The sequence below is a fragment of the Cynocephalus volans genome, chromosome 2 (assembly GCF_027409185.1).
Source record: "Cynocephalus volans isolate mCynVol1 chromosome 2, mCynVol1.pri, whole genome shotgun sequence".
NCBI lineage: Eukaryota > Metazoa > Chordata > Mammalia > Dermoptera > Cynocephalidae > Cynocephalus > Cynocephalus volans.
The window spans coordinates 169,496,951-169,518,345 of NC_084461.1; the positions used below are offsets into that span (position 1 = coordinate 169,496,951).

The following is a 21,395-nucleotide window of genomic DNA, read 5'->3' on the forward strand; positions in this document are numbered from 1 at the left end:
TGGGAAGATAAAATTATAGGCATATGCAAAGGTATTTATGTGTATAAATCTAGAAATATAAGCAAAATTTACTGTTGTGAGCATCTGGCAGGAGGATATATAGTCGCTGTAATGATTTCTAGGTGACTTTCCCCTCACTGCTGTTGGATCAATGGCAGATTACTTGTTATGTCTCCTCTTCTGTGAAATGTGGATTCTTGAAAGACCTGCCATATTGTGCCCTTAATATCTCGGTCTAGATTAGAAATTAGGGTTTTGCAGGAAATAGAGAAGGCCAGGACAGCCTGAAAACATGGACCTTGCAGATAGGGGTCCAGGAGACGCGGGTATTAAAAGGGCGACCAAAGAAGTGGAAGAGATTTACTGGGACCCTGCTGGCCCCAGTGTGCAGTTGAATTTAGAAGTCACAAAGTCAGCCTGGCTAACTGGGACACATGGAGAAACCAAAGAATTCATGTCAACTAACCTTCTCCCCCAGAATACTTCTCATCTTTTACTTTAGCAAAAAACAAATGTGTTGATTAAATACTCCTGTTCATTATTTGGGAGACAAGTATTCATGCACAGGAAAATGGCCAAGAGCAAGCAGCAGTTGGGAGGAGCATTTGGGAAGCCTCGATGTTTCCACCAACCCCCAAATCATACCCAAACAGCATCCTCCCCAAACACCCTGCACGAATATGGGGTTCTCCCCTCCTAAGCTGCAGTGCACAGATGTGCAGCCTGCGTTTCATATGTTAATAGCTCATCCACTTTGCATTTCTTTTTTTTCCCCTCTCATAAAAAGTCCCATTGAAGAAATGAATCTGATTTTTAGTTAAAAATACCCAATTCAGACATCAAAAACTGGCCTGAGTACAATTGTTGCCTGTTCAAACTGGAGACAGGTTGAATCTGTGGCCCTCCTGGCATCCTGCACTTTTATGGAAGTTCCCTCCACCCCAACCACTTGTGAAATTTGGATACATCGTTCAGCTGAGTCTGAGGAATGATGTCTCCATTGTTAGCCCCAGAGTGGGGGGGCTGCTTTTTCACTGGAGACATCCCAGCCTCTTAATGGACTGATGCTCTCGGCTATAATATTCTATACACACATTACAGAGAGCAAGAGCGTCTTCATAAGTGCTCCATTGTGGCATTTAGATTTACCCTTGAAATTTATCTTTAATTTTTACAGTTGTCTCCTTAACCATGTATATTACTCCCTTCTTCAAACAATCTGTCTTGCTGCTGCAGTCTTTCTTGAAACCAAAGCATAATTAAATATTAAATTAATATTTCATTTAAAATTAAATATCAAAGGCTTCAGTCTAATCTCTTGCTTATGCACTGTTGGCTCTCTCCTTGTGTTCTCCTTCCTGTGTCCACAAAGGAAAGTACCACCTCTTCATAATGTGTTTCTATATTATCTTTGTTCCCCTTTTTTTTTTCTTAATTGGTGACATGGAACTTTTGCTACATTGAAACAAATGGATGTGGGGAGAGACTTCAGTGTAGTCAAAGACAGCTTAATTTAGCAGCCTGTAACTTCAACCCCACCCATTTCTACTCCTCAGAGAAGAATCCCACTGTTCCAAATAAATAATAGCCTTGGAGTCATAAAATGCAAGAGCTTGCAAGGGGTCTCAGAGGCCATTTAGCCCAAGCCTTTTGTCTTTGCAGTCAAGTAAACCAAAGCTTGGCCTAGCCAAGTGACTGGATGGAGGTGACATCCTTGGCCAGTGTGGGGCTCTAAGGAAGATCCCAAGTCAGGGCCAACTTTATCTCCACCACACCATCAAATGCTATGCGAAAACTTAACTCAGGAGGAGCATTAAAATGCTAATTTAACGTATCCTTTGACTGTTGCAAAGAAGATAGGCTATTGGACAAGGAAATTGGGAGGAGGGGGAGGGAGAGAGAGAAACCAAAATCCTAGCATGTGGAAGGCGAACTTCATGGGAATCAACACATAGGATCAAAGAGCTGTGAAGACATGGGCTCTGTAAGGGAAGAGGAGAATGGGAAGTCCTACAGGTGGTGTGAGGACAGGCGTTTGTCTGCGAATATCTAAATTCCTCCCGAAGCCAGGTTGTTTTACGCCTTTGTGCCCTGTCAACAGAGAGTAACTCTTGTTGACCAGAGCCACGTGGCAGGGCTTCCTCATGCATGTTTTCTCCTCTGTTACGTGTGAAAGTCCACCTTCCAGTCTGGTGTTTACCTGGCAGTTACATTGCATAGGTTTTAGGATTCTTTAGCTTTGTTTTTTAGGATGTAGACCGCAGATTCCTTTCCACTGTTTTCTTTATTCTTGAAGAGAGTTGGGATTTAGATTTAGGACCATAGGGACCCTCTAGTTCTGGGGGCTGTCACCCTTACTGGACAATGGGCTCTGTGAACATCTGATAAACGTGAAGATCCTCACTGCAGATAAACGCACATATGCGCAAACACACAGCTAGGCTCAGAATTTTACTTTTATCAGCCTCTCAATGACCGTTTGCAGACTCCATGGTAATGCTAGGACCCTGGTGAAGACTCACTGGTGAGCAAAGCCGAAACCCAGGCCTGCAGTGTGACTCGCCAACACCCCAGAGCAGCAAGCCATTGAGCACTCAGATCTTCCTTCACCCACTGTCGTCGTCTTCTCTCAAATTTCTGCAGAGGAAATTGATCAGGCCATGATGTTGCCATCATTGTGATCAGTACCTCCGTTGGTCAAGGTCATGTTCACAGTGTCAGTGCTGTATTGAGGGTGGGCCAGAACTCAAACAGAGTGTCCCCTTTCCGTGTTGGTAGGTATCCCCTATATTTTTGGGAAACAGAAGTAAAGTAATTAGCAGGAGTATACATTGTCTGGTCTCTGTGCCTCCTCTTAAGGAAGGAAAATAAAAATCATATAGAATGTATATATCTCACCAATCCTATGGGAAGACTAATATTGAGCACCAGCCAGCTTTTTTGGGGGGTATAAAATGAATAGTTCCCAGTAGATATTTTTAGTTAAATTCTATTTACTTAAAAAAGAAACCCTTCACACATTGCTTATAGTTTATATCTATTTGTTAGGTCCAAGATATATAAGTAACCTCATATATTATACTCACAATCAAAATGAGAAATGACACATAAGATCCAGGCTCTCGGGAGAAATATTATGAAATCTCAAGGTATTGATGAAAGTTTTTCAAGGCTGATCCAAATGGGATTTAGATTCTGTGGCAGTTGAAATGTGTATTATTAAACTCCTTAAGCAAACCCGAATGACTCCCAGCGGAGGATTAAGACATTCTATGTATAGCAAAGACGAAATTCTCATGTCTGAGTTTTCTCTATTAAATTCCCCCTTGATTAGCTTCTGTAATATTTAACTTCATGCCATGCCATAATTATTTAATAAAAGGTAAACATAAATTATATTTCAATGGGGATATGACCTTTTACCTTAATGTTATATTACTAAAGAAAGACATAGATAAATAGAGCCCCCAGATTGAAGCATATTTTTAATTTACTCTGTTTTTGTCTCGCCAGCGTTTCTGTATCCCTGTCAGCCAAAGTGTTGGCAGAACTTCACAGTATCCCGCACTCCATGTGGTAGGCAAGGTTGTAAATTTACACTGATGATGGCGGTTAATGACCTAGTTGGCCCTTAGAGACAGCCTTGGTGCTGGTCTTGGGCACCTCATTAGCTAATTGAGGTTTGCTTGGCTCACACCAGGGCTGAAAAGCCAGAGATCGCCTAGGGAGGCTTGGGGTGTGTGTGCGGGGGGAGCTGTGATTCAAGGTGAAGCTGCATCTATAGGACGTAAAAACGGGTCAGCTGGGAAGTCAGTTTGCAACCAATGCAAGAGTTGTCAGACCCAGCCTTGATGTTCTGAAGGCTGAGGTGGACTGACTTTTCCTCTTACCTTTTGGTGCTGATGCAACAGAGCTTAAGTACTTTTGACTTCGTGACTTCTATTTCAGATGTGCCCTGGATTAGATGAAATTGTGCGTGTGCATGTGTGTGCATGTGTAAGGTTATTCCCCGTCCACGTAGATGACAGTATGTTTCACTGGACTCTTTCCCATTTGAATACATGCGTGCCCCATCCCACACTTTACGCCTATAAAGTCTAGCAGAGACCTGCCAAAAACAACCACCATAAAAATGGACATTTTTGCCTAATCTACTTACTCAGTTTAAAACATGAATTGCTAACCCAGTGTGGTCAGGGCTGGGGGCTGGGAGGGAAGGCCAGGTGAGATGAACCGGACGTGACCCTTGTGTCCTGGTGGTTTTCAGTCTGATGGGAGAGAATGGTGGGTACAAATGTGTGACAGAGTCTATTAAAGAAAAACTACACCGTCTACATCCCACCCCTGTGTACTGATTAGATCCCAGCCTCAGAGAATCCCTCTGAGAGCAGCAGGAAAGACTGAGGAATGAGGAGGTTAGTGGCAGGGAGCCAGGGGTGGACCCTGTGGTGCTCACAGCCACACAGATGGGAAGGGAGGACCAGGATGGGCACGGGAACTGGGCGGGCTTAGGTTGTCTGTCTTTGGCGGCGTTCCTTTTATTTGTATTCAGCATGTGTGGTCATGCCCAGATCTATAATTTTTCAGTGTTTTCCACCTAAGAAATCTACACTTTGGGTGATGAAATGGTGTATAATTCAAAAAAGAGAAGAAAATGAATGGTTTTGAGTATCTTGTCACCATGCCTGTTTGCCCTGCAGCACGGGGCGGCTGTGTGGGTTTGCTGGTTGGTACCAAATGGGGCCTCTTCCTGCTCTCAGTGTCTGGGAGGTCAGGGGACCCAGGCAGAGCATCACACTGCATGTCCCAGCCCTGTGCTTGAAGCTGGGAAGGAAGCAAGAGAGAGATGAAGGAACCTGTCTCCAGTTCTGCAGCAGGAGAGGTTGAGAACACAGGCTTTAGAGTTAGAGAAGCCAGGGCACAAATCCTGCCATTACCACCTGGAACTGCAGTTTAAATGGGAATAAAACTCACGCCACAAGGCTGTTATCAGAATTAAATGAACTAATGTATGTAAAAGGCTTAGCAGAGTGCACATAACATTGTAAGCCTTCAGTAAATTCTAACAGTGGTAATAACGATTTTCATTATTGCACATTACAGCCACTAAAAATCCCGTTACTAAAGAAAAACGTTTCCAAAATTGCTGACATTATAATTTTAAGTGGAAAAATAGTTTACAGGACGATTTCAATTATACATACAGCTATTCTTACACATGTTTCTGTGTAGGATGGTCATGTGAGTGCAAGTGTTTAATCTGCCCTACCCCTAGAATATAGCGGAGGACATTTTCAGGCAAATATAAAAAGAAGGGAAATCTGGCATTAGTGCTTGAAGCTAGGTTGGTGTCATCAGTATGCCAGAAATGTCATGCTGTTGTGCAGGCGTGTGTACACAGTGGTGGAGTGGGGGACATGTGGAATCTGGACTCTCATTCTGTTCCTGGGAAGAGCAGCAGGGCTGGAAAGTGATGGGGGACCCTGGAGAAAACCCAAGGCCTCCCCTGTCCCCACCTGGAGGAGTGAGAACAAGTGATGTAAGCAGGAACTTGATCTGGGGTAGAAAAGAGTGTGCTCTACAATTCTGTGTCCAGAGAAGTTGTCATTTATGTTTCAGAAAGACAGGAAGATATTCTCTTATTTCAAGGGCCCAGACAGAATATAACTGTTATTGTCACTGATGTCATCTGACCGCTGGAGAACTAAATCAGTGAAAAATGCAAAAAGAGAAAGGTGATGGGGTCCCAGGATCAGTGGTCTGTAGAGAAACACTGAACGAGTGTCTAAATCGTTCATATGTATGTGCTAAAGCTTAATGTAAATATGAAAATGAGTTTCTAAAGGACACGTATCGTAGAAAAATCTAATAATAGTAACATCAGCTCAAGAGTGATAAACTGTCAACAAAAATGTAAAAGTGAGGAAAATGGGGTGGGGGCAGAATTAAAGGTAGTCAGGATTCCTTACACATGGAAGGGCTCGATGGATTCAAATAATTCGAAAAAATAAAGTATGTTTAGAGAAATCTAAGGGCACTTCTTTAAATTAAAATAGTATGTGTATCTTCCAAGTCACTAGAGAAAGATACATATTTTAAACCTATTAGAAATACAAGGAGAGTGTGGAAATACAAATTTATAGTAGTGAAAAATGATAAAATGTATTAAATAATGTGATCAAAAAGACACATTAAATAAAACATTAAAGCATTACCCATGGAACACAGAGAAGACTAATATGTATTAATTCACAAAAACTCAGTCAATTCCCAAAATCAATCAGATATTTTACATACTACCTTTTTAATAAATCTAGTGCAGTTAACTAGAATAAATAATTTACTACTCAACCCTCTGGAAACTTTAGGATATTCTTCTTGGACAAAATGAAGCCAAAATTAGAAATATGACTATTCAGAAAATTACAGCAAAAAGAGGGGGCAGGGTAGAACCATAAATAGGAGATTAGAAATTTTTAAAAAATACTGTATAGAGAATCTATGCCAAAACACTTAAAATATTGATGAAATGGATGATTTTTTTCCAGAAAAATACAAATGCTATTGAGAAATAATGAATCTGAGACTTCTGATTTGTAAACGGATAATGGTCCTATTCACCGAGAATATCATGAGCATGGGTATTTTGGGTGGGAGGAATCTATGCAACATCCAAGTGGAAATTTCCAGCCAGCATTTGGATATACTCATATAAGACTGACTCTCCAGCAAACTCTCTGAACTAGAGATAAAGATTTGTGAAGATCAGCACGTGACTTGACATGGAAATCATAGGGATGTTGATGAAGTGGCCCAGGAGAATGTGTAGCAAAGCAGAAGACTGCCTTGGCCACAATCTTGCAGAGCACCCACATTTACAAGAAGGGCAGAGAGAGAACAGTCATCACAGTAGGCTGGGAAGGCATGGCCAGAGAGGTGGGAATGAAGCCAGGCAGTGTGAGTTCAGGGGGGCCAGTGGGTGCGAGTATTTCCACAAGGAGACAATGTGAGCAGTGTCAAACACTAATCTGGAGTTAAGAATGGAAATGTTATTGGTGACCTTGGCAAGAGCAATTTTTACTAGGGTTCTTTCAAACTTTTAGGCAAGTGATACTGTCCATGCTATATAAGTTTTATAGAGCATAGGACAAAATATAGAAGACTTCTTAATTTTTTTTTTAAGATCTGGCATAAAATAAAACCAATCATAAGTTGGACAGAATCATGCACATATCCCAGTTACTAATATGGACACACAAATCTCTAATGGCGTCAATAACGGTAATTGACACTTGAGTGCTTGCTGTGTGCCAGGCACTGTTCTCAGTAACTGAATTGATTTAATCCTCACACTGGTAGTCTTAAAAAAATATTAGCAAATTGAATTCAGAAATATACTAAGGAAATTCTATACCACATCCATAACTTAATGTTTAATTGTGAAATATTGTAAAGTCTGCTATAAAATACAGTATAAATTGGTCAAAGGAGAAAATTCATTGGATTCTAATTTTCTAAAATTCCAGCAAGTCCTAATAAAAACCCTTCTAGAATCATGATAAATAATATCCATCTAAAATAGCCAACACCACATTTAGTGTCATTTAGTTTCATTCCCATTTAGAGGAAAAAAACAGAATATCTAATAGCATCCTCATTTTAGGGCATTGTTCAGGAAGTTTTAGCCAACAGTAGGATGGGATTAAGAGAACTAAATGGAATTAATATACCTATCAAAAAGACATAAAATGATCATTAAATGTAAATGATATAAATGTACAAGCATAAGAGAATGAATAGAAAAAAAATGGTGACATCTGTTAGGGTTTTAGTTACAAAATAACAGATAGCTACCTTTGTTTAAGATCTTTTATATACCAAGCACTGTGCTGGGGTTGTTATATTTATTGTTTCATTTAATTTTGACAGCCAACCCATCAGATGGATCTTAAACAGAAGCTTACAGAAATTAATGGTGGGATTGGAAATAAAACCCAAGATCTACTTGACTCTAAAGCTTATTATCATAATGACTGTACCATATACTGCCACACATCATGCTCACCGATGCAGATATATAAAAACCAAAAGTGTTGCTAGACCCTGGTAAAACTCTTAGAAAAGATGACGAGGGAGGAATCATATTCACAATAAAAACAACAACAAGTGAAATACGTAGCAAAAAGAAAAAAAAAAAACCCGAGAAAAAACTTAGCACCTATATTATGAGCGATGCATACTTTACTTGGGGGACCTAAAAAAAGAAGGTGGGGCTAGGGTAATTAGAGGGGGAAGGGGGAAGGGAAGGGGGTGGGGACGGATTGGACAAGTGGTATAAAGAATAATTATGATTTGTAACAATATATATGCTAGTAATATTGATTTGATCAACATATCTCAATGTTGAACCCCCAAAATATGTATAATCAATTTTGATTCAATAAAAAATTTTTTAAAAAAGAAGGTGGGGGTATTAATATTGTATAAAGCCATCCATTTTCTCTCTAGTTATGGGTTTAATGCAACTGAACTATTTTAAAAATTTTCCTAGCGTTCGTCTGGAAGAATAAATGGACAAGAATAGTTGAGAAAATGTAGTTTAAAAAGATTGTGTATTTGTGGAAGGGCAATTATACTACAAATATTAAACATGTGTTACAACTCTAACAGTGTGATTCTTACTCAGAACAGAAACATAGATGAATACAATGGAATAGAGTATCTAGAAATCATTAAATAAATTGTGATATAAAGCTGTGGCAAACGGAAGTACTTAATGTTGTACAATAAAATAAAATCCAGACCAGTTAAATATTTAAGAATTTATATCGGTATAATAATGCCTACATATGTTTGTGTGTGTGTTTACATGTATGTCTGTGTGTATGTGTGTGTGTGTGTGTGTGTGTGTGTGTGTGTGTGTGTGTGTGTGTGTGTGTACTTGCCAGATCTTGGAGTTGGGATAGACTTTCTATACACGAAAGGTACTTCAAAAAGTTCATGGAAAGATTTGTATTATCTTTTAATTCTATTATTCCACAAACTTTTTGAGGGTCCATTATGTAACAGTAAAGAACAAATTGGGATTAAATATTGTAACATGGTGACGAGGGTTAAAAATGTCAATATATAAAGTATTTTTACAGTAAAAAAAGAAAAGACTAATCCCAAGTAGAAAAGGATACAGAAAGTGTTAATGAGCCATTCATAAAAGGAGACATTAAAATGGTCAACAAACATGTATAATTTCTTCTCATATAAGAAAAAAAATTCAGCCTCACTGGTGAGTAGAGAAATGTAAGTTAAAATCATCATATACATTGCTGGAGGGAGTATAAATTTATACATTCTTCTGAGGAGTGATTTCACAGTATGTCTGTAAGGCCTTAAATATAAATCGTAATTTTTGGTCCAGTAATTCTAATTCTTGAATTTTCTGATTGATATAATTAAAGTTATGAGCAAAGGATAATTATTGCTCTGATTTTTATAATAGTGAGAAATTAGAATCACATTAAATGCACAACATTAGGAAGCCATTTAAATAAATTATAGAACATGTCATGGAAAAAATATGCAGGAATTTTAAATAATGTTGTAAAAGAATATTTAATAACCTGGGGGAAAGTTTATGATATATTGTTAAGTGGATAAAAAGTAGGTTATATAACAGTGTGAATAGTATGCCTCTGAATAATTCTGTCTACCTGTGTGAGTGTTTAAATCTAGAAAGATAAGAGCAAAAATGTTAATCCAGGTCATTTCTTAAGTGATGGGTTTATGGGCGATTTTATTTTAACTTCTATATTTAAATTTTTAAGTAAGTTTTTAAAGAAAAGGCATCATTTTGACAAAATAATAGCAACAGATATTCATAAAATATATTGTGTATGCAAAAACGGAAATTAAAAAGGAAATATACACTCCTGTGTTTATTGCTGTATAACAGGAGTGCAAGTGATTATTATTTTATTCTTTGTATATTTTTCTTTACTTTGATCATGAATTAATTTTAAAACCACAGAATCTAAACAAGATTTTTAAAAATATAGAAAGGGAGGAAGAAGGAGAAAGAATAAAGAAACCAACTCTGAAAGCTCATTTGCTCATTTTATAATTACTGACACTAAGTGCCTACTATGTGCCAGGCCCTGTTGTAAACAGTGAGAACACAGCAGTGAAACAAGATCAGTTCTGCTTCTATGCACCTGGCAAGTACAGTGAGCCCGACATTAAAAAAAAAGTACCTGCAACTAAATATAATTGCAAATTGTGAAATTGTATTATGCATAAGAACAGAGTTTTATGAGAATAAGCTCATAGAAGGTTCATACGTATGGATGTAAATATTTTTTAAAAAATTAAGAAAAAGTGATATTTAGAAGAATTAATGGATAATAAAGGCATACTTGGGGAAGAAGAGGGAGGAAGGAGAGAAGGGAAAATGAGATAAAGCTAGTTTATTATCTTTATAAGAACTTAGGATATGGTTGATTGTGTAATATTTTTTGATTATTTGAGAATGAGCAGAGAATTATGAGTGTGTGCACTTAGGCAGAAATAAGATAAATTAATAATCGTGAATTTCTGAAATGTTATTCTGATAGAAAAACATAAAATTACTATAAACTCCAAATTTATGTGTGAATTAACCAGTGTCAATAGCAAAAACCCTTAGCTGATAGCATCCATCATGTATTTGTTCCTAGATAGATAATATCAGAACCTTCCTATGACCTGGGGAAGACTTAATTAGAAAGTCTGCTTTATGGCCAGAGTACATACTCAAAGAGAAGATTTTTATCTTTCAGCATTAAATGAACCCACCATAGACTATGGCTTCCAGAGACTGCAGAAAGTCATCCCGCGGCATCCTGGTGATCCTGAGAGATTGGCTAAGGTAAAATACTTTGGAAATTGACATGTGAAAGCCTTTCTGTAGAATTTCAGCAAACTTAGACAAATCTAACCATGTAAGTCTCATTAAAATCAGTCTTTGAAATTTGGCTCAGCTGTACATACAAGATGCACATAAAATATCTACTGACTATGAAATATATTATGATTAATCTCTGCGGGAATGTGAAATCTGAAAATTCGGGCCTATGAAACAGATATACTCCAAGAATATTCAGCTTATAAGGCATTGCCAACTTTCTGAAAATGAGTATTTGCATAATTGCTTAAAAGTATAAGTTCCCATTCCTTTCTGTTTAAACCTGATTTTATTTACCCATAATTGCAGGGGCCCATTAACCCACCATCAATTAATTATTCATTGAGGGCCTACTACATGCATAGATGTTTAATGAAGAGCAAAATACCTCCACATAAACTTTCTATGAAGTGTGTCACTTTTAAATGAACTTGCTTATGAAAATTACATTATGAATCTGCCCCATGATGTTATTTACCTTTGTTATTTAAAAAAACATCAATTTGTTGTTATTCAACTAATGATAAACTATTAAAGTTTTACATTTATATTTGCACTTTAAACACACAAATTATAAAATTCCATATTCTCTTTTCTTTGCTGTGAGTACAGTTCAGGTACCACACTTGCTTCTAGATTCCACCTTTATTTTCCTCCTGGAAAAATCCCCAGCCCCACTATTAAATTAGATGATATCTGGAAAGTAGGTTAATAGCAACTTAAAAGGCTGTAAAGAACAGGAGGTGGAAAAGACAAAATGAGAAGAAAGGGATTAGTGATTACTAATTCTCTCTGGTAAAGTGAACAGGGGGAAACATTATTGAAAGAATTCATCTTTATTAGAATAAAACTTTGCAGAAGCCATTGCCAAGATAATTTCAGTACTCTGGATAACTCCTTGGCAAGTAGCTGAACTCAGGTCCATCAATCATTTTAAGAGTATTTAGTTAATTAGAGTACCAGATTTTTTAATAGAATGGTCTGAAAATAGTTTTTAATAGAACTTCCATGACATTATTAATTTTAACCAACTCCACCCTCAATTTGGTTGATTGTTTTTTCATTGTTGTTTTGGGAGCACAATCATTTATATAGCCATTTTATAGAGGTGAATTTCATGTAGATACACATGTATAGAAGGATTTATATATATGAGTGTATTCTACCTGCCAATCCAAATATAGGACGTCTTGGCTAATTATTTACATTTTGGGGGGATGTGTGGACTATTCATTTTTACCCACAATTTTATTTTGTTTGCCATTTGGGGTTTTACCCTTGATTATACCCCACCCTCTCTTTTCTTTTCCAGGAAATGCTGTTGAAAAGAGCAGCAGATCTAGTGGAAGCCCTCTATGGCACCCCACACAATAACCAGGTTAGAAGCTCCTATCTTATGTTCTGTTGAGTTTGACTTCACGCTGGATAAAATGCTTACTTTAACCTGCTGTTTTGTAGGACATCATCCTGAAGCGTGCTGCAGACATTGCCGAAGCCCTGTACAGTGTCCCCAGGAATCCCAGCCAGATCCCAGCTCTCTCTAGCTCCCCGGCTCACAGCGGCATGATGGGAATCAATTCCTATGGCAGCCAGCTTGGCGTCAGCATTTCAGAGTCAACACAAGGGAATAATCAAGGTACCACCTTTCAGAGAGTCAAAATTCACATACGTCTTGTGCATTTCATAGGCTGATTGTGCTGAAGTGAAAGGAGTTGGAGCTTGAGTCCTATACCACCCAACAGTGTGTCCCCAGATAAGCAACGCAAACAGATAGGTGGCATATTATTAGATTTTGAACTTTTTAGGTACCAGGTAGAAGCCATGAAAATATTTGACTGAAAATATATATATATATTTTTGTCCTTTTCGTGACCGGCACTCAGCCAGTGAGTGCACCGGCCATTCCTATATAGGATCCGAACCCGCGGTGGGAGCGTCGCTGCGTTCCCAGCGCCGCACTCTCCCGAGTGCGCCACGGGGTCGGCCCTGACTGAAAATATTTAAGAAGATTGACTATTGTGAATTTAGAAGGGTTTAGGTGTATGGAAACCAGATTTACAGTTATTGACTGAATGAAATGTACACTTCTGCAATTGTGATAATCATATTAAATAATGGAAAGAGGCTGTTATTATACCCAATTCTCTTTTCCTTATAGCCAAGAGGGAATGGCTTGGTTTTATTTAGTAACTTCTATTAGGTATTGTCTCATATGCAAGTATATAGCAGCAGACATATACAGTCAACTGTGCTTTTATATCATGGAAAGATTTTTTTCATTGAGGGTACTTTTATTATTAAAGTGTTAGTTTAAATCTATCCTAAATCATTTTCTAAAAGGAGTAAATATTCCTAATGATGTCCCTAATCTAGGGGTGTAGCTTTATTTCTAATTTCCTTCATCACTTGGAAGAGAATTCCTCCTTCTTTTGCCCATGATAAATTCTCCCTGTAAAAGCATAGGTGGGACATGTTATTATTAACTTTATTTTATATAGATATGAGACTCATTGACCGCATATCAAATTCTTTTCCATTTGGTGGCAAATTTGGGTTGTTTCCTAAATAGCTTTAGAGACAGTTATTCCACTAGTTTATTTCAGGTTAGATTAGGTGATGTCTCTGTGTGGGGGTTGCAGAAGCTTGAGAAGATTCATGCTTCCTTCCCCGTCTCACTCACAGACTGGGTCCTCCCGCACTCACCTGCTGGAGCTTCGAAGTCCTAGGTCAGAGAACAGCACGTTCAGGTGAACTCACCAACACTTTTTGAATGAAAATGATGCCCACCTCCACATAGGGCATGGTAACAACTTTGAACTAACATTTTCAAAACTGCATTCTGCAGAATACAAGAGGCCTTGGAGATATTTGTTAGGGTGTCCCCCCTGCACCCCCTTCAAAGATGCTATAGTATAACACTAGGCTACAAAGTTAAACCAGTTTATTTGTTCTCTAGGCCTCTCATATGTGAATTTTCACTAAATGGCTATATACACCCAGCTTTAGTTGACTGCATAATGCTTTCCCCAGTGATAACAATTAATATGTCATAAGACTCCAGTGTCCTGTGAAATGTAACTCAGGAGATGGCACTCCACACTGCCATTAGCTATTTGCTCCTGCCATGAATTGGAGATTCTGCGTGCAGGTTTGATCGCAGAGGAGAAGGGATATTGGGGACATGGCCTTGTGTAGCCTGGGGAAGGGGCAAGAATGTGTAAGAGGCTGAAGACGAAGCATACGCTTCCCACCAATGCCCAGGCCACTTGGTGGTGTTCTCTAGACTGTGGCCGTGTGGGCCTGCGCTAGCCACATTTGGCCTGACCATGTGCACTGGCTGACTTACCTGGGCTTTTCCTTTGTTGTCAAGGATACATCCGCAACACGAGCAGCATCTCTCCACGGGGATACTCTTCCAGCTCTACGCCTCAGCAGTCTAATTACAGCACCTCCAGCAACAGTATGAACGGCTACAGCAATGTCCCCATGGCCAACCTGGGTGTCCCAGGATCACCCGGCTTTCTAAATGGCTCACCTACCGGCTCCCCATATGGAAGTAAGTGTCCTTCCAGCTGTGTGGCTCTTGTGCAGAGCTCTCCTTTTCTGGGTTTTACTGTTCAGACTTTTGGGGAAAGTGACATCCCTAAGTGTTACTGTCTCGTGGGGGAGTAGCCCAATTTCCTGATGAAATTCCTTCCTGCCCTTTGTTCTTTTCCTTTAGCTGGGCTTTGGCTCATTTTCTTACTTAAGGCCAACTGGGAAAAGGAAAGGAATGAAATGATTCTTTTTTTAGAGAAAGAGTCTGTGTGGCTTGTGCAGTTGACAATATGTGCACTCTTCACAAGGCATGTTCAGATGCCGTATTTTATTTAATCTTCATATGGATTTTCTGAGGTTAGCATGATTAACTCCATGTTATAAGCAAGTAAGTTTGGGTGCCCAGCTGTTAACTGACTTACCTAAGATCACACAGATAGAATGTAGCAGGGCGATCATTTGGGCACAGAGTGGATGACTTCAGGTTATTTTGTGTATTGCGCCATGCTTCTTTTTTACTTTGCATCATGGCCATCCCTTCCCGTAAGCGGGTCCAGAGAGGTGGAAGTTGACTGCATGTAATCGTGTGACATATTGAGACAGAACCCCTTCATCTCATCGGTGGTCTAGCTGCGAAGTTGATGCTCTGGAAAGTTGTGAAAACTCACCGGGGTTGCTTTGGGAGCTAAGCTGGGAACTTACACAACAGTCCCAGGGGCCTGAGAGAGTTTGTGTTTTTCAAGCCTGTTTAGGGAATACTTCAGGCCAGGGGACAAGTTGACAGGGGGAGTGTGCAGTGATTGAGTGGAGTGTTCTTGAAATGCTGAGTCTTGCTGCAAGGCTCTGCGGTTTGCCCTCTTTTCACCCAGACTGGCTCCCTTGTGCCAGGAGCAAGGACATGTCAAGGGCAGCACACAGCCATGTCCACTGCAGCTCAGGAAGGGAATGCTGCAGAGGGTGCCTGGGGACAAACCCCCATGACTTATTTTTGGGTTATCTGTCTGATTCATGCACTCAACACTACACAGTGTGATAAGGACACAGTAGCAGAGTGTGGTAGAGGTCGATTCTTCTAATACAACTAAAATCTTGTTACTGCAAAGACATGAATTCTGTGTTGTCAGGTGGCCCAGGTTAATTAGAGACAGTGGTCTAGGATAAAAATTATTGCTTAATTTACTTGTTTTGTTCGTTGTTTCTGCCTGATCTTGTTCCCAAAATATTTTGGGGAATCATAATAGTCAAATGGGTATTGTGAAAGTATGAAATGGAAACTAAGAAACTGAGATAAAAATAGTTTATGGTTAGAAAAATCAGATAAATCCAAGAGCAAGCATGGATGCCATTTGTTTTATTGAAGGGAGCCATTAATTTGGTTCTGAGTTTACAGGATGCTAAAGCAAAGAGAGAAATGGTATTTGCTGTACAATTTTATGTCCACACATTATTTTTTAAAGTAGCTCAGGAGAAATGTTGATGCTTCTGTTGCTGAGACTTTGGAGAGCATTTCCTATGCCTCTTCATGGAGAAGGTATGGCAAAGGGACCACATCTTTAACGACCCCTACAAATGACGGGATGGCAAGACATCTGTTGTATAAATGGTGTCACATCATAATGGTGACAATAGTAAGAGTAGTAGTGCATTCTGCTTTACAGCTTACAAAGCATGTTCACATCTAGAGTCCAGTCAGATCCTCATAACAACCTTATGACATGGATATAGTAATTATGATCCTGATTTCCCTTGTAAGAGGTGAAGATGTATTAAGTGACTTACTCAAGGATTTATAAGCAATAAATAGTAAAAATGGGACTAGAACTCATGTCATCAGAATCAGAATACCATGTTTTTAAATTATTCAATAATACAAGAAATATTTATATATTTATATAGTGTTATTAGGCTGAACCATATGAAAGTCCCTCTATGTTACCATTTTTGATCTACAGAAATTCATATGATTTAATCATACACTTATGTGTGGATTAGGTTGAACCACATGCAATAGTTGTCTCTGTAGGTAAAAAATGGTCAGTCTAATAATACAGTGTGTAGTGTGGTGGGGGGGAGGAGGAGAGAGAGAAAGAGAAAAAGGAGAGATAAAAGGACAGAGAGGAAAGAGAGAGAATAGATGAATGAAAATGCTCACATGGGTGTCAGTTGCTTAGTGTTTTCTTGGTAGGGAGAAACCCTTCCCACTCCAGCAAGTAATGACTTCCTTCCACTGTCCTTTCATGGTCACCCCAACCCACAGCCACATGAGAAATAATAACAACCCATGTTTTCAAATCAGCTGTTAAAACAAGGCAGCATGCACATAATAGGAAAAAGAGGGAAAGAAAAAGGTTCCTTGCCCAACTGGGAGAGGAAAACTCTGCAGAGGACCTCCTCTTAGCTCCTGCTGTATGTGGTGTGATCGTCTGCACCTTTAGTTTTGGAGAGAGGGTCTGAAGGCGTTGCAGACTGGCAATGGGATTCTAAACAGTGTATGCATTACAGTCAGATTCCCCTACTGCAAAAATACTGAATACCCAATGGAGTTCATTACAATGGCACCTGACCTGTATTTCTAACTTCTCTGGGAAATATTTTTAAAAAGCCCAGGGGAAAACATTTTGTCAATTCAGTTGCTTGTGTCTGAAAACACAATTGTATGCTTTTTTACATTTTAATTTTTTAAGCAAGTCTGATGTGGCTGGACCATGCCATGGAGCAATCACTTGCCAGAGACATTAAAAAAAGAAATAGAGCCTAGCCTCTTGGTCAAGTCTGACTTACGTTACAGCCAGTGTGGAGTATCAAAAACCTGCATCTTTACTGCTTTTGCTCTTGCACCACTTCAGAAATGGCCAAACAGATGTTTTTTCAATTTTACATACAAACTTCACTTCCTGGCGGTAGCAATGTGTGCCAAGTTCCTTCCAGCTCAGTGCAAATTTTTATGGCTGAATTCTAAACCCCTGACAATACGGGTTTATAATGAAATGCTGACAGACCCCTTAGCCCCAACAAATGCAATGGCTGGATGCGGAGGAGAATGTGTGCCCGGTGAGGTCTAGCTGGGACTGTGCAAGCCAATCAATCCTTGTAAGAAGAAAAGTGGTTTTTCCTTAACTCCTCAGTTCACATAGATTTCTGGGCGAGACTTGCTCGCCTTTACTTTGGACTCCATCCATAGAGAGGTAGATGGCCAGAAAAATTCTGAATTGGAAGTATGTATGATCAACTCTCCCAAAATTATACACACTGGGCTCCCAAAGAGGGTCTACTCAACGAGCATACTACACCCATGGGGACCACTTCTTCCAAAGCAGAACAGCCACCAAGCCAAACCAAAGATTGGGACAAGATCCTCACCGGCAGGAATCCAATCTGTCTTCAGGGATTCCTGCTTCACTTGCAGAGTCTTAGACCATGCCCCAGGCTTCAATATTTTTATATTTTCAAAAATAAGTATTAAGACACTTTCTATTGTAAACTATTAAATAACTATTATAGAGAACGTAGGACATATGAAAATAATTTTTAAAAGAAAGCAGACTCTCAGCATAAGGAACAACCTCTTTAACATCTTGATCTATTTCTATTGTATTTCTTCACGAAAAAAAATCCTATTACAATAGTAACATTCTCATTATAGACAATTGCAAAGCATATATAGGTAAAAATAAGAAAAATGACCCACTCTATTTCCATGCAGAGATAATCATTGTTAACTTTTAAAGTATAGCCTTCCAGTCATAGATAGACACATTTTGAAAATAGCAGTGTCTGCCCTGATGCGCCACTAATGAGATTCTGCCTCAAGATCAATGTGGTAAAAGCTCCATAAAATCCTTCAGTGATACAGACCTGAGTCCTAAGAATGGAGAACAGATATTAGGAGTGAGGTTTGCTTTTAAAAGTTAACTACGATCATCGAGTTTTTCCTAGGAATTTGAGAATTTCTTAGTCTCTTTGCTTTTTTTTTTTTTTTTTTTTGTATCAGAGGGATTAACAGGCAACTTTGTTTACAGGCAGTGGAGAGTTAAATCAAAAAGAAAAAAAGAAAAATTAACATCTTTCAGGAAAGCTATTATGCCCATTGTTAAGGATTGTATTCTTTCTTACCAAAGAAATAGAGATTTTCCAACTTTAAATTTTAATAGCTTTGACTGGTCTCTTCTACATCAAAAGTAATACAGGTTCAGTGTAGAAAAATTTTAAAACATGGACAAGTAAAAGAAATCTAAGGATATTCAAAATCCCATCAACAGGAGATACCATTGTTAAAATTTACATGTACATCATATCCCTTTAGACTTTTGTATTTTTAAAAAATAAAAGTGGGTTCAATGTACCTGTTATTTAATGTGCTTTTTTCATCCGAGGATGTATGTCTTCACAGGTGATTAAGTATCCTTCTCCAACATTCATTTTAATGTTTGCATAGTATTCTATTGTAGGGACTTAATAGAGTTTACCCTGTTGTGTGTCACTTAAGTTATTTCCCAATTTTTCATTACTATAAAAATGCCCTTGGATCTATTATTTTTGGCACATTCATGATTATCTCCTCGGGATTAATTTCTGGAGATTAAATTAGTGGGTCAAAGGATATGCACATTTTAAAATATTTTGATGTGTATTGCTGTAGTCCCTCCAGAGAAGTTAATTCTCCCCTCAGAAAAGGAAGAGTAAATGTTTTATTATCTTGTTATATTTTCTTAATCTTTATCAATTTACTAAGTGGAAAATAACATATTGTGGTGGTTTTAATGAACATTTTATTACTAATGAACTTGAGTGTTTCTATATGGGTCTCGGTTATTTTCCTTTTTCCTTTTGTGACTTTACTTTTTGTGTCCTTTACCCATTCTTCTATTGGGGTGTTCTCCTTTTTCTAATTAATTTGTTAAAATGCATTAGCTATTGAGGATATGAACATATCTAAATAACTATTGCAAATATTTTTCTTATTATCTCATTTGTTTTTTGTGCGTGTATTAACAGAAGTTTTTTGTTATGCAGCAAATCTATCTTGTGAACCTCTATTTAGGCTTTGGGGTTGAAAGGATTATGTGAATTATATAACCCTCCTAATTTTTCTACTAGTGCTTTTAAAACTTTGTTTTTATGAATAACTCTTTAATCTACTTAGATTTACTTTGATATTTAACATGAGGAAGTACTCTAAATTTAGTCTCCAAATGGTTAGTGTATTTTTCCATGCATTTATTGCTCCACTAATATAAAATGTCACCTTTATTAAGTATTAATTCTCATATATACCCCGGTCTGTTTCTGGACTCTGTTTTGCTCCAAAGATTTGTCTGCCTATTTCTGTGCTAGCTAAACACTGACTTCATTGATGTAGATTTATTATAATTTTGATATCACTTCATATAAATGCCTCCCTTAAAAATATTTTTTTTTAAACAAAACTTTCTGGATCTTATAGTGTTGCTTTTTGAAACACATAAACATAGACATTGGGTTTGATAAAATACACTAATTACAATTCCTTTTAGGATTTTTATTGTAGTTGTATTCAATTATAAATTAATTTGGATGTAATTTGGTATTTTAAAAAAATGTAAAAAAATATTTTAAATGGGCGTGCGTTTATCCAACTCTGCAACAAGTCTTTTATGTCACTTAGTAAAGCGTGGGGTGACTCCTTGTCCATTGAGAGGCAATCATATTTGATCTAATGAGTCCCACCTTAGGTTGAGATCTGTTATAAGAAAACCAGTATTTGTAAAAGTGAGTCATGCTGCATATAAATGGAATTGAATGTGTGTGAGAATGCCTAATTCACATTATAAAACCTCCTCTATCGTGGTATACGAGGGGAGACACAGCTATCACAGACGCAGAAACCAAGAGGCACTTTTGGTGCATGGATCACGTACTTTAGCAGAGATTGGACTGCAGTCAGAATTAGGATCTCCTGAGTCTCAGATGGGAGAGTTGTTTTTTGTTTTTCTGTTTCATTGCTGCTAAAACCAAAGGCTAGAAGGGGAGATTTTTGCTTGGAACTATGAAAGACCCACTTGTAACCCTTAACTCTGTATCCTCTCTCATTTTAGTGAATTAGCCCAATTTCTTATTCATTTACATCTTCAAGTATTACATGAGATTCTTCCAGGACTCTATCCTACTTTCCAATTTGTTTTCTTTTTATTCATATTACTTGAGGAAAGACAGAGATGTACTCAGATGCTTCCCTCTGCATAGCTCTTTGTCAGAACTACCTAAAAATAACTTTTCAGAGAAAACTCTTGTTTTGAAGTCTTTGGTTTGTAGTTCTGCCATAAAAGACATCGTACTAGAGGTGTGCTGTGTGATTGCTGTATGCATGCGATTGAGTGAGCACAACCCAAAGTATATTTTTATAGGACAGGACATCAGAACATCTGACCTTCAATTCACCTTGTAGATGGTCTTTCAATTATGAGTCCCGCTCATGTCCTCGCTTTCAAACTTTACTTCACGAGGTAGCTGTTTTCCTGCAGATATGAAGCAGGAGTTTGCATGGCTAGCCTTTATCCTGGGCTTTGCCATCAGACATCAACAATTCTTTCACCACGTCAAGCAACTTGGACAGTTCAGAATTCTAGGAATTATGCTAAAATGAGTCACTAAAACTTGACCTTAGACTATAAGGGGCTATATCGAAGATTGTTTTTTCCCTTGTGAACTCTAGTTTATCCCTTTCTCAAGCAAGTTGAACATAGACGATGAAATTATTTTCTTACATGATGTAACTCGGTGGAGTATCCCACATTAAGAGGTGGGGCACTCCATTGTGTAAATTGCCTTTATTTTTCTTGGAAATTATAACACTTAGCTTTTGGCTTCCCATAACTCATTTTAATGTTAATATCATGACTATTGGTATTTTCTTCTAAACATTAAGTTGGGGGAGGCAGACTTG

The 21,395-nt window shown here is 38.2% G+C and overlaps 1 protein-coding gene across 5 annotated transcripts in view; it reads left to right on the forward strand.

Annotated features, from left to right (window-relative positions):
- Window positions 1-21,395, forward strand: part of EBF2 (EBF transcription factor 2) — a 180,941-nt gene that overhangs the window by 153,870 nt on the left and 5,676 nt on the right. For 3 of the 5 annotated variants that reach the window (XM_063085496.1, XM_063085497.1, XM_063085498.1), the window contains 4 exons: window positions 10,812-10,900; window positions 12,249-12,314; window positions 12,395-12,572; window positions 14,307-14,492. In XM_063085496.1, the coding sequence (XP_062941566.1) occupies window positions 10,812-10,900; window positions 12,249-12,314; window positions 12,395-12,572; window positions 14,307-14,492 (519 nt within the window). Of the gene's footprint in view, window positions 1-10,811; window positions 10,901-12,248; window positions 12,315-12,394; window positions 12,573-14,306; window positions 14,513-21,395 lie in introns of all 5 variants that reach the window. The other 2 variants (XM_063085499.1, XM_063085500.1) reach the window with 2 other exon arrangements.